Raw genomic sequence first — 13,695 nt, 5'->3', positions numbered from 1 at the left:
CTCTTTTCCCATATTCGTTAAACTACCGACTTCCTGTCTTGATTTTTGATTGCAAGCGGCTCTTCTGCTAAATTCCTAGGAGAAACAGTCCGTAGTCTCAGGGACAACTCACCGTTGTCTGACATGTGAATTTAGATGACTAGTAGCTGGAAATTTTTAAATGTCTAAATTTGAATTTACAAATTACTCTGCAGATATAATTTGCATGTAATTTATTTATGTGCTCTCTCTCTGTGAGCTCAGTATGACAAAGTTTTTTTTTTGTTTGTTTTCTAGAAACATACTGCTTTTGCTACGTTCCCCAGTGAAAATGCAGCTGCAAAGGTTTGTTTCAAGTTTATTATTAAAAGTTTTGGCAGAGAACTTTTTTGAATTGCCAATTCTGCCCTAAAATGTTTTCCACATCATCATCTACAGAGTGTTGGTGGTGGTGGAGAGGGAAAGGTGCAGAAAAGTATTATGGTTCCATCTCAGTGGGTGCATGACAGGTTTATTAAAACAAATGCTTATATAGTGGCTTAAAAATATAGGTTGGATGGGACTTCTGGAAGTCATCTGATCTAAACTGTCTTTTAAAGCAATGCCAACTTAGATGAGGTTACTCGAGGCCTTGTCTAAGGGGGTGTGTGCTTATTTGTATAAAAACTGGTTTGATACAGCAGACAATTTATGCATCTCCTACATAATCATATGTGTGCTATAAAACTGAAGCGTAGTGATTTACACAGTTCATGACCGCCTTGCATACCAGATGTTAATAAGAACAAAAAATGTATCATGTTAATGGGAAATATTTACACATGCAAGAAAGATAATATTAATTCCTATTTTTGAATATCACTCGTAAAAAATCTGTGTCCTGAATTCTACTCTTATGCTCTGGGTTTTTCTAGGCCATGCTGTAGAGTAGCATTCARAGAAATTGTAATGAATATATGAGGTGACTGGTGGTGAACTTACGTTGTTTTGTCAGTCATCAGCAGCTATCCTGATTTCTAGGCTAGACATTCCATCTTGCAGAAAGCCAGACCTTCTTAGTGCCACATTTTAGGAATCTTGATTTTARGGTTCCCAAATATTATTGTTAAACTTCAGCATGTTGTACTTCATGAGAAGGAGGTTTGTTACTTGAAGTCATAGAGATTTGTTAGACTATTAAATACTGATCATGGTTAAGGTTGCGGTCTTGCAACTGTGTTCAGATGATATAATTCTTTGCAAATATTCTAGCTATGTAATACCATCTTTTTCCTTCTTGTCAGGATCGAGGCTGCCAAGAGCAGAGCTGCAAAGGCAGGGACTGTGCAGTACTACCTCTGTAATGGCGCAGAATTAGTTTAAAGCAGTTGAGACTGCAGCCTATTTGAAGCAAAGAAGAAACAGTTGTTCTTTGAAATATATTCTCATGTTTTCCTTCTTCTTTTTCTTTTCATTCTCCATTATGATTATTTGAAGGCCTTGTCAAGACTGCATCAGCTGAAACTTTTAGGTCACACTTTAGTTGTTGAATTTGCGAAGGAGCAAGATAGCATACAGGTACTTAGCCAGCCTTCACTCTCAGAGAAGAGTAAAAGGTACGTGGGTGATAATTTAGTTTCTGTGTTTGTGGTCAAGGAAAGGAAATTCCTTATTCATAATGCTTTTAAAGTAAATTAAGTCAAAGGATAAGCCAGATAATGCTTTTAAACAGTTAACAGGCAGGTTCAGATCTATAAATAAGTGACTACATTCCTTCTATTAGTGTTATTTCATTGAAGATCATCATGAAGTAATTTCCATTTTTATTTCATATATTAAGACCTTTAATCAGCAGATGGTCCAGTTTGTTTTCATTCACAGAGCAAGGCTCCAGTCTGCGTAGGTTATGCAGGTTCCCTATGTTTAAAGAGCCTCTGACTTTTCGGTGTCAGGGTTGTGATTTCCTTCTGCTATTAAACAATGAATGTGGTGCTTTTCTGTCTTTTACGTATCTAGTCAAGAGCTATGCAGAACTGCCATCTGAGAGCATGATTGTACAGAACTACACTACTGCAGCCACTGGCTTCTAAGCTGGAGCTGGTTTGCATGTATCTGTCTTGAATGAGCACGAGCAGAAAAAACACACAACTGTATGGGCCTCTCTTTGTTACATATATATTTAAAAATATCATACATATTTTTAATATTTAATGAACCCTCTTTTCAAGATTTAAGTWTTCATAGTATTATTTTTTTCACATGCTAATATTTGACTCTGGTAGTTTGGATTTCAGATTTCTGTCAAATACTTCATTAAAAAAWAAATTACATAGTTATTGTTATATATTACATAGGTAACCCTGAAAGAATGTGATTAAAGGATATGCAGTTTTGCTTAAATGAACTACRGAGATCTTAAAAACTTGATTTGTACCTATTCAGAAAGAGTGGAATAAATACAGTGTSTGAATAGTGAGTAACATGAAATAATTTTGCTGCTATTACTGCAAGTAATTTATGTGAAAAGTGTTTAAGTAAAGGGAGACACTTAAAGCTGCATAAATATTTTTTTACATTGACCTTAAAAGTCTGAGTTATATTGTCATTAGCAAAAATTGTTACAATTTATTTTTTTAAAATTTGAACATATAGAGTGAAATAATTTCATACATTATGTGAGCCATTTAAATTTTGCCCTGTTCTAAMTAATATTGTATTGTCTTTCAGCTCAGAGGAGCCAGTGAAAGAGGAAGAAAAGAAAGAATCAAGCTGTCTTAAAATAGACAATGGAATTGCTCCCAACCATGGGTCAGTATTTCTTTTCTTGCGTAGAAATTCAATTCTGCTACTTTATTTCAAAACAAATGAACAAGAGAGAATATAGTACTTTTGYTCTATGGTATGTTGCTGTTCTGCATGCGTAAGTGGAGGAATTGTCATATAAGTGAAATTCATAGTTCAAGTTTAGACCCTACAGTTAAGTAGTGAAGGGTGYTTTGAGGCATAAAGCTGTGGACTGTGTAATAGCCTTCTAGTACAAATTTTTGTTTTTTCAGGAAGAGTTTGAGGGCTGGGTAGATAACCTGAGTCTTAACAGCAGATTACTCTTGCTTTTTCAGGAGGCTTCTTCCTTGTTTCCCTGTTTGCATCGTTGCATATGTGAAGAATAAATTTATTTTGGGGCATATAGTATAAATCCAGCATTTTGTGAAAGTGTTGGGTTTATGGTGTGTCTGCAGCATGGCTATGCTGTACTTTGTGACATGTAGATTGTTTTCCTGTGTGCTTTAGGCATCCCACATATGTTAGTACTTTCATTTTGCTAAGCCCAATAAGTCTGTCATGTATAAGGGACTGATTGCCCCCTAATGTAGAAGATAAAACATGTGTAGCCCGGTCAGCTGAAATGGTACTCATCACTGTTCTAGAGGAAATGTGGTATTTCAGTGATAGTTCAGATGTAACGAATTGTTAAACCTCTAATACTCATTAATTGTTGCCAGTTATTTTATGACAGTGGAGCTAAGATTCCTTGTCTTTAATCTTCTTCCTCAGCCTCACCTTTCCCATCAATTCTTGCCTCAAATATTTGTATCCACCACCTTCAAGTACAATTCTAGCAAATATAGCAAATGCCTTGGCAAGCGTGCCCAAATTCTATGTACAGGTAAGTAAAAGCGTAAAAAAAGGGAAGTATGAAAATAAAAGTGTTTCCTTTCTCATTTTTAATATTTACTATGACACAAATTATTTCTGTGGATAATTAAGTTAGCTTTCCYGTAATAGTGCCAACCAGTGTTAATATTTACTATGTTGAGATAAGACTCCATTGACTAAAAGTAACTGTTGCTAAAGACTTGACAGRAAAAGATCTCCGTAATTGGTTTTGACTTGGGTATTTTGAGAAGACCTTTTTTTTGTACTTTTTGCTTAGCCTTATTCAGATGTCACTTGTTTTTACTATTACAGTTGGCTTATAGACATAGGCTTTCACATTGGTTTAAATGTTGTGTCTTCTTTAAAAGTATGTTGATTTACACTTGCCAAAAGTTATTAGCCATGATAGTTGGCAAGTAACTTATCCTTTTCTAAAGAAAGTAATACTTACCTTGAATCATTTCAGGTACTTCATCTTATGAATAAAATGAATCTTCCTCCTCCTTTTGGACCAATTACTGCTCGCCCTCCCATGGTAACTTTTAAAAATCTTTTTTACAGTAGTTGAACTATATAGTCACAATTTAAAATGTAAACAGCACAATAGGAGATCTAAGTTCAAAACTGTAAAAGTTGAAGAAATGTTCAGAAGACAGCAGATACTGCTGATTTTTATTTATGTGCATGTTAATCTTCTAAAGAAATCTTTTTAGTTGTATTTAAAACAAAGAAATACCCCMCTCTGACAGTAGAACTGTCATCCAGTAGAACTGGATATTTCAAAGTGTTGTGTATAAAAAGGAGAAGTTATAGAAGCATTTATTACAGCATCATACAGAAGATATGATAGAATATTACTAGCCTGTTGCCTTGCGGAGGTRTATAAAGTTCTTTGATCTGTGTGTTTATTGGGAGTTGTAATAAGATTCAGACTGTTAAGGAGATTACACAGAGATTTTGGATTTAATTTGCTCCATCTCCAGGATTTTTTTTTTTGAAGGGGGCAGGTGTAAGGGAGAACTGGCAGAGGTTTTGGAGGAGCTATTTCTGTAACAGTCTGAAGGGATCCTGAAATACCAGCTCCCTGGTCTCAGTTCTCCCCTGAGAGAGTAGTTTAACTGATTGCAAGGGAAAAATAAAGCAAGAAAGGACATACTGTAGCTATCACTGTTGCTGGAATTGAATGTGGGAAATGGATATAGGAAATCTATGCTTCATTACTCTTTGTGATTGCCGTAACAGAACACCTGCTTCTAATGACAAAGGTTTGTGAAGTAGCTGGTAAAGAAAGCTATAAAATAGGTTATTCAAATTAATGAATTCACACTGATTTTCTGGGAATTGGTTTGTTCCTTACCTGTTATTGGGTTAGGTTAAACACTGTGAATGTAATGTTCATACAGAAATGAGTAGTAAGATGAGAAGCTAGTCCTTAAAGATCCTAAAGCAGTTTTTTTACAGGAGATAGWTCATTGTGAGTGCCTAAAGACGTTGGTCCTTTATGGAATTAATGGTACATACAAGTAGCTGTTATGTATAGTAATTGTAGATTGTTGGTATGATAGTAGGGTTGGAGGCTATTTTGTAGATAYGGAATTTCTTACAATATTTGTTTTTGGTATTCTAAAAGAAACTCCTCACTTTTTTTACAGAGCTAGAAATGGTATAATTTTGATAGGTGACAGAAGGTTCAGTGTAGAAACTGAGATGTTTTGAGAGCTTTAGGTTCCTTCCATGTGTCTTCACCCTACTTCTCTCAGGAAATGAATATGAAAATAAAAAAAAMCAAGTTGCTACTATTTTTAGATTTAGCTCCTTAAATTAAAAGAGTAAAAACATTCCCTGTAATGCTTCAGAAAGCAACAAATACTTTTTTAAAAAAAGTAGAAAGTTCTATTAGCAATTTATCAGTRCAGCAGATACATCCCTATGAACACGTTATGAAAAGCTGCTGCTTTGTCTTCTAACTTTCTAACTTTCACTGTTTTTATTATGCAAGATATTTAGTAGTCATAAAAAATGACTTTCTTTTCCTCCTTATAACTAGTATGAAGAGTATTTACCAGTGCCTGTGCCACCACCCCCAATCCCACCTCTGCCTCCAGAAGAACCGCCTTTGCCTGAAGAGGAAGAAGAGCCAGTATCTAGTGGAGAAGAATCAGAATATGAAAGTGATAGTGAGGAAAAAGAGAGGTGCGTATTTTTGTTATTTGCAAGCTGTTGTTGTTAAGGTGGTATTTTAATTCTTACGGCTTCTAGTTTTGCCAATAGTGGAGTCTCTTGACATTTSTAGATAGTCTCTCGAAAGTCTTAAAGAAGCTTCAGAGTGGCTTAAAAATGTACGAACACAATACTGTTTTGGACCTCAGTAAGAGGAGGAAAATGGCCACATGGCACAAAAATTGCCATTTGTTTGCAAAAAGAACAAAAACTCAGAACGAAGCCATAGTAGTAGAAGTAACAATTAGCTTGTTTTCTGAATTGAATTTGGCTTTCCACAGCTTTACTTGAGTRGTTAGCCTGTGACTTTCAAGCTGAGTGATATGTGTATGCTGACTTCTAAAATGTTATTTCTACATCACTGTATAGTGTGAAATAGTAAGAATGGGAGATTGTGTCTACTGAGGATTTACCAACAGTTTTGGGATACTACGTGTTCTGAATTACATTATAGCCAGTTTCTCAGCCTTAAACTGGTACTAGATAAGGAAATATTTTTTTGCATCTGATATTTAATCTGAAATGAAAAGTAAATAGGACAATCTCTATGCTGTATTCAGAAAAATGCATTCTATTGGAAAAACCTTTCAGTTGTCCCATGTGACAGGACAAGAGGCAATGGGCAGAAATTGAAGCACAGGAAGTTCCGTCTGACCGTGAGGGGGAATTTCTTCACTGTGAGAGTGATGGAGCCCTGGAACAGGTTACCCAGAGAGGTTGTGGAGTCTCCTTCTCAGGAGATGTTCAGTGGCTGCCTGGATGCAACCCTGTCTACCATGCTCTAGGTGACCCTTCTGAGCAGGGAGTTGGGACTAGATGATCTCCAGAGGTCCCTTCCAACCTTACGCATTCTACGATTCTATGAAAACTTGGGAAAATTTCCTGCAGAGTGAAAGTTGTATGCTTGATTCAATCTGGGGCTTCTTAACATTTTTATAGCTTCAATGTCCTGATTAGGTACCTAGTTGCTGAAAGAAAAGACATCACTGAATTCATTACATAATGCTTCTTTGCTCTATGTGTATCAAATTGATACGTGATCTAATTATTGTTAGTGTAGTTTAAGTATTAATGCAGCTTAATACATAAATAATATTCTGAAAAGTTATATTTCAAAGTTTTTAAGAGAGAGAGAAAGGTTATATTTACAAGTGAAAATTCTCAAACTGTAAATTCACTTTGGTTCTTTCTTTTAATTGTTTTAATTGTTACATCTAAAATAGAATGACCAAGTTGATGGAATTAGCAACCCTTCAGCCTAAAAGACCAATAAGCACGAAGAGGCGTGGTGTTAGAAAAAAACAAAGAATTAAAGACTTACTGAATGCTCCTGTGTGTACTCCCCACAGGTTTGTATTATTTCTATGGTGCTTTCACAGAAGATTGTTCATTTTACTAAATAGCATTCGCTGTCTGATGCTTGTTTTGCTTTTGCTATTTTAATACAAACCTTCATTGATATGTACCTTTTGTAGCAGGATTGGTTTTCGTTTAGCCATGTGATTGGTTTTTACCCATTGCTCTAAAGGTCCACATTTTCATCTAATTTGACCTTAAGTCTGCTTAACAGCCCTAATCTATAGTGTGTCTAGTTCATGCTATAGCTTTCTCTTTTTTTTCCTGTCAAACTAATAAAAATCCCATTTTCATTTTAAAAAAAAAAAAAGTATCGCCCTGACAAACCAGGAATCTCCATTTGTTGTTCGACTTAGTTCTTTTAAAAATATGGAGATAGAGGAAGAATAAAAATTGGTTTAGTTCAAATCTTTTTGGTTTTTGAAACAGCTGTATAACAGCTATAACAGCACAATAGATACCAGTATAGTATTTCTATCTAGTGATGATCAATTGGGAATACATTTTTATAAATAGCTTTCTTTTTTCCTCTAGGTGATTTGATATAGTACAAATATACAATTTTATGCAAAAAATATATGAAAGCAGCAGCAAGACCAGTTATTTTTAGCTTATTTAAGTTACTCATGGAAAGTTTTTCTTAAGTGCTTGTGATGTGGTATGCATTTCTTGTTTGTGCTTGCTGCCAGGCAAACCTAATGTATTTACATTGTTTTAAATGTGATCTAATAAAGCTGAAATCAATTAAGAAATAGAAAACTCGTGTTTGGTAAATAACAGCGTAAAATCTAACTGGAAGAAATGTTTATTTTTTATTTGACTATGTATTTGTCAGTGACTGAATCTGTTAAGGTTGGATTAACATGTTGTTGTTTTAAACAGTAATTTGCACCCTACACTGTCACCTTCAGATGTCTTTGAACAGCCTCAACATATAGGTCATAAAAAAATTGAATTTCATATTACTACTGACATCCCAGCTGTTCTTCAGATTAATTCAGAAAGAGAAGAAAAAAATGGTGAGGAGTTTGTGCTTCAAATGTATTTAATGTTAACTTCATGTGATTTCGGTATGCAAAAGTCTGCTAAAACTCTAAGCCGTGTGTGTATATATATTTAATTTGTTCTTTTGTACTGGCGGTTTCATAAATAATGTATGTCAGAGGTTTTTTTTTTTAAGGACACCAACTTTGATCTTGTCTGCATTTGTTGCTTTTCCTATGAAAGCACAGAACTCTCTGCTTTCATACACTAAGGGATATAGAGGATTTTAATGGTCTCTCCATGAGCTCTCTGCTTTGTGAATTGCACATAATTTTAAACTTTAGGTTGTTTTTAGCAAATGTGTTACAAGTTCATTTGCAGTGTTACATAGTGTAATTAAAATATCAGAGTAAGTTTAGATTCTCCTTTTGCAGCTCCTGGAGGACAGCTTTCAAGTGGTTGTTAGCTCCCTTTCTGTAATGCACTGATAATCACTTTGCTGCATAAATATTAGGCAATAGTAGCAATGAGGTGTGATGGTTTCTTAYAGCATTATGGCCAGTCCTTTGTTTCTGAGTATTTTGCAGTAATGTACAATTTCTTTGAATGAAAATATTAAAAACTAAATAAATTGGTGAAATATATATTGCTTTGAACAGCAGTAAGATAGTTTATTTTAGCTTTCATGTGCTATGGCTTTTAAATGTAGTAAAGTTGATTTTTGTAGAGCCATATAGAGATGTGTTTATCGAGGCAGGGATGAAGACAGATTTCTTAAGGGTATATTCAGATTCCTTTACAATGCCTACTGTACTTAAATGCTGCTTCCAATTTTGAAAAGTGTATATTTTTTAGTCTTGCAGTTGATCCTCTTGTAAATAAACATACAAACCACTTTATATAATGTATTCAAATTTTAGATCTTTATGCAACCACAGAAGAAATCAATAATGCAGGATTTGGAAAGATTTTCCCAGCTCCTACCTCAAATGATAAGATGGAAATAGAAGAGGAGAATGATGAAATACCATCAGAATTTATTTCTAGAAGGGAACTAGAAAAAAACAGACTTTCTAGAGAAGGTATAACTTTGAGAATAAATAGTCTATTAATAGCTCTTTGTTTTTTGTAATAAATAAGTTTAAGTAGTATTTCTTTTTAATTTATCACATATATAAAATTTACTTATTTGTTTTATAGTGATAAAAAGTAAAGATATCTTTAAATGAGTTGAAACATTTAGATTGTCTATCTTTCTGTCTTGTTCAAGAAATGGAAAAATTTTCTGTTTTCAAAAACTATGAGCCAGGTGATCCAAATTGCAGGATATATGTGAAGAATTTATCTAAACAAGTTCAAGAAAAGGTAGGTAAACAAGCAAATTAAGTATTTACCAAAAAGATTTTTTTAAGAAAACTTCACACTTACACTCACTCTTTAATTCCAGGATCTCAAGTTCATTTTTGGAAGATATGTTGACTTTCAGTCAGAAATGGAACGGAATATGTAAGCTGCTTTGATGCTTGGTGAAATTTAAAGCTTTGTATTAATTTCTACAACTATGGTAAAAACTTTGATTAAAGATTAGTCATCTTTTTTTTTTCTGTCTACTTCACTTTTAAAGGGGAAGATGCTTCTCATCTGCAAAACTTTCTTTATCAGAAGTACAAAAGTAGAATTATTTTTTGAACAGAGTTCAAAGACCAAATATTATGCCTTCATATTTTGGCTACTGAATTAACTATTTATTGGTGAGCGATGCAAAATATACACAGTGTGGATCATTGTGTGTATCTAATCATTTTGCATATGTTGTATTTGTTGTAGTTACACATCAGCTTGCCATCCTGCCATCTAATGTCAGTTTTTACTAAATAGCTTAAATTTTTTTTTCTCTGCAAATATTGGTGGTCTCCAATGACATAATTCCTGAATGTAGGTGCTTCTATTTCTACTATTCCTTCAACTTGTAGCATGAGAATTATTTATACTATAAAATAGGAAAGTGCTGTTAAAAAGCACAAGTAATTCCTTATTCTTATATTTGTTTCTAGGTTTGATATACGTTTGATGAAAGAAGGCCGTATGAAGGGACAAGCTTTCATTGGACTACCTAATGAAAAAGCAGCTGCTAAAGCTTTAAAAGAAGCAAATGGATATGTGTTATTTGAAAAACCCATGGTGGTTGTATCTTTTATTGAAAGATTCGTTTTACATTCTTTTTTAATTCATTTATGAGTCTCTAACCTGTCATGTAGGGTTCTACTTTATTAGAAGTCTATAGAAAGATAAGATACATCTTAAGAACATCAGGCAGTATAGCACAGTGTGCTGTTGTTAATTTTATTATAATTGAAAAATTTATGGATGCACTTCCCCTTCTGAARAAGAAAGGTTAATGTGCTTTATTCAAGACTTAATAAAATTGACAATTCTATTATTAGCTGTTTGATCCTGCACACATCCTAAACATAAAAGAGCTTGTATAACTACTCTCTTTAAATTAACTAGGCTATTCAGCTTGTTTAAACCTGTATTTACAGAATTAGGAACGGAAGTATATTTTTAACGCAAAATGCAAACTCCTTTTGTCAAGGATTTACATTCAAAAGATACGTGCTTACATTAATATGAATGAAAATTCAGAAATACTTATAATAAGTATTCCTGTCAGCAAGTCCTTATTCAGACTACTTCTCCAGCTGTAACTATCAATCTGTTTCTGMGCCTGTGTAACGTGTTGAGATTTTTATACTTTTTGTTTGGATTTCCTTTGTTTGGATGCTTTAAGTCTTTTCCTGTCTTCTTTCTTATTTTTCACTTAACTGTTTCCTAGCCTTTTCTCCTTTTCTTTGGACTTATGTTCCCATGACCTCTGTTTCTTCAAAAAAATTTTTTTCCTGTGTGCTTTCTGAGATATCGGAAGCTGTGAAATTAACATACAGGGGATGGAGGTCCGTAAATGTCAAACATTTATCCTGCTGCGGTTACTCTGTTTGCATCTCCCTTTCCCGGTTTATCTGCCTTATTTGTTTAGTAATCTATGCTCTTGAATAGACTCTCTTAAAAATTTTTAAATTGCCCATCAGTGAGGTCCTAATCTTTGACTAATAGGCACAACTGTAACCATATTTAATGCTATAGTAGAATGTCCTTCACTTTTCTGAGAGTCAACATTTTAAACTATCTTTTACTAGAATAATACTACTTTTCTGCTTCTTGATTGACTTCTCTTTCTTATCTCTGGCACTGTGGTCCTTAACAAAATCGCAGCAATTTGCTCGTTCAGCTAGACCAAAACAGGATTCCAATGAAGGGAAGAGAAAAAAGTAGAACACTGCAAAAGGTAAGGATTCCCTATCTAAAAAACAAAAAGAGAAAGAAAGACATAGACTGATTTTTTTTTTTATTGCTATTTTTTAAATAACTGTTCGAGTGTGTATGTCTTCTATCAGAAGACCAGGCTGCAAGTTATGTAGACAGTAGAAGTTTAAAATGTTGCTTCTTCTGAAGATTGATATTTCCCCAGTCCTCAGGTCATAGGGTGGTTGTTTGTCAGTTTTTCTAATTTTTAATCCAGGGAATGAGGAGTTAGGAAAAATAACTTTGAAGAATGTGACCATTTAAATTTTTAGTAACTTTCAGGGGTTTTGGCTTTGAAAAGAGTTGTTTTCAACACCTTTTCCCCCTGCTACGTTGTAGTGTGACTCTGAAGAACTGCTTCCAGTTAAAAGTTTGCTTTCATTAGCTTTGTAAAGGACCTTTGACTTTGATAACTTTAAATCAGCTCTTCATGCTGTTGCAGCATCCTTCAAGCTTGTCCTGGTTTAGGAAAGGGTACTGTGACAGAAATTTTTACTTAATATTATGTTAATTGAGACTTTCTTTTTGTGATGCAATGCACAGGTGCTGATTTTTGGCACATCTGTCTACAATGCTGACAAAGTAACTTTTAGCAGAGAGCAATTGTGGTTTGACTTTATTTCCCATCATATATATGGCTTTACTTCACTGCTGGTTTACTTGAAATATTTGAGTTGCACTAGAGTAACCTGAGCAAAGTCAGCACTAGTTAAAGTGTGAGGATATTCATGAACCCAAAATATTTTGAGTAGTGAATAGTCTTGAACTAGCATATAAAATAACTGATAGATTTAGAAGTCCTTAGTTCTCAACCTTAACCCACTGATAGATCAGGTAACTCAAAAATGCCATTTAACTGACTACAGATTTCAGCTGGGCATCTCTCCACCTGACTGAATGAGCTCAAACGTGAGGCTGAGAGCTTTTGAAACATACTACTTACTCCATCAGGGTTTATCTGGATGTTTTGATCATTTATTTTGGAGAAAAACCCAAAAGCTTGAACTTACGGATATAAGTGACTATTTCTGACTTGAAAAACTGTTTTGAGACTTCCTGTATTGTTATTGTCAGGGTAATATTTCTATTAATAACAAAGTTTACTTTAATTGCAGGTTTCTGGTTTTGTCAGTTGCCTGTGAATTTTTGGTCAGGTTCCATTTGACCTTATGTTTGACTCATTTCTGAGATGCTATATAGTCTTACCAGTTCATATTTTGAGTTATTAGTTTCTGCTTTGCAAAATCAGTATCTTATTTTATCAAACTAAAGACAATTTTTTGTAGGTATTCTTATGTTTTGGTTGTTGGAAGGAAACAAATCCTGGCTAAAGTAGTATAATGAGAACAGGGGATTTTGGTCCTGTTTCTAAATTATTCTTTGATAGAAAAAAAAATTAAGAAAGTGTATTATAATTTATTTAAATGGAAGAAGACTGGCAGAAGTATTTGAGCTATTGGAAGTCCTCACAAGGATCCTTAGATATCTTTCCAACTAACTTAATATATTAAATCTGATTCTGACTTCACTAAACACGTTTTAAGTGATATTCAAATTATATGAACAGAAGCAACTGGATATTGTTTTGGTTAAGCATGTTGATGGTCAAGTCAAAGTATATTTTTAGAATGAGCAGATATATTTATGCAAAATTTATGTATGCATCTAAAAGGTTATATAACATAGCTTGCTGTCACTAGTTTAATATATCAAGGGCAAAAATTCTTCCTCACTTTGACCATTTTTATGTAAAGATCACAGAATGCTCCTTAGATTAATACAGAATTCTGGGAATCTATGAGTTTTAATTAAAAAATCATTTCTTTCCCATGCCAAGTAATGATGAAGCTGAACCCTATTTCTACCTGGATATTTTTTCTGTTCCTGATAAAATATCCTGGTAGATGTTAATCTGTGATGAAAAATTCTGTGATAGAAATCTGAGTCTGTAAGGAAGAATGGTGTCAGAGTCTCAGGTTTAAAAAATAAATGAATTTATGCAAATATTTGGAAGACTTTAAAATTGATCTGTGTTCTGCATTTCAGTGTTTTTTWAAAAAAAGGACAAAATTTGCATAAGTTGAATTTTGATTATTTTTAACAGGAAGAAGCTGCTTTTATTTTGTGAACACTATTGCAAACATGATTTTCTCCTTT

General features: G+C 33.8%; 1 protein-coding gene across 2 annotated transcripts in view; it reads left to right on the top strand.

Annotated features, from left to right (window-relative positions):
- Positions 1-3,546: 3,546 nt before the first annotated feature.
- RNPC3 (RNA binding region (RNP1, RRM) containing 3) overlaps positions 3,547-13,695 on the top strand; it is an 11,896-nt gene continuing 1,747 nt past the window's right edge. For both annotated transcript variants that reach the window (XM_085308263.1, XM_085308264.1), the window contains exons 1-10: positions 3,547-3,625; positions 4,082-4,150; positions 5,663-5,808; positions 7,059-7,184; positions 8,074-8,210; positions 9,096-9,257; positions 9,446-9,540; positions 9,623-9,681; positions 10,230-10,362; positions 11,449-11,521. In XM_085308263.1, the coding sequence (XP_085164389.1) occupies positions 4,094-4,150; positions 5,663-5,808; positions 7,059-7,184; positions 8,074-8,210; positions 9,096-9,257; positions 9,446-9,540; positions 9,623-9,681; positions 10,230-10,362; positions 11,449-11,508 (975 nt within the window). In that variant the 5' untranslated portion in view covers positions 3,547-3,625; positions 4,082-4,093 and the 3' untranslated portion in view covers positions 11,509-11,521. The remainder of the gene's footprint in view (positions 3,626-4,081; positions 4,151-5,662; positions 5,809-7,058; positions 7,185-8,073; positions 8,211-9,095; positions 9,258-9,445; positions 9,541-9,622; positions 9,682-10,229; positions 10,363-11,448; positions 11,522-13,695) is intronic.

This window comes from Rhea americana, unplaced genomic scaffold (genome assembly GCF_003343005.1).
Source record: "Rhea americana isolate MKP2758 unplaced genomic scaffold, rheAme1 scaffold_272, whole genome shotgun sequence".
Lineage (NCBI taxonomy): Eukaryota > Metazoa > Chordata > Aves > Rheiformes > Rheidae > Rhea > Rhea americana.
Note: the sequence above shows the minus strand (reverse complement) of the source record. Positions and strands in the feature narration are given on the sequence as shown.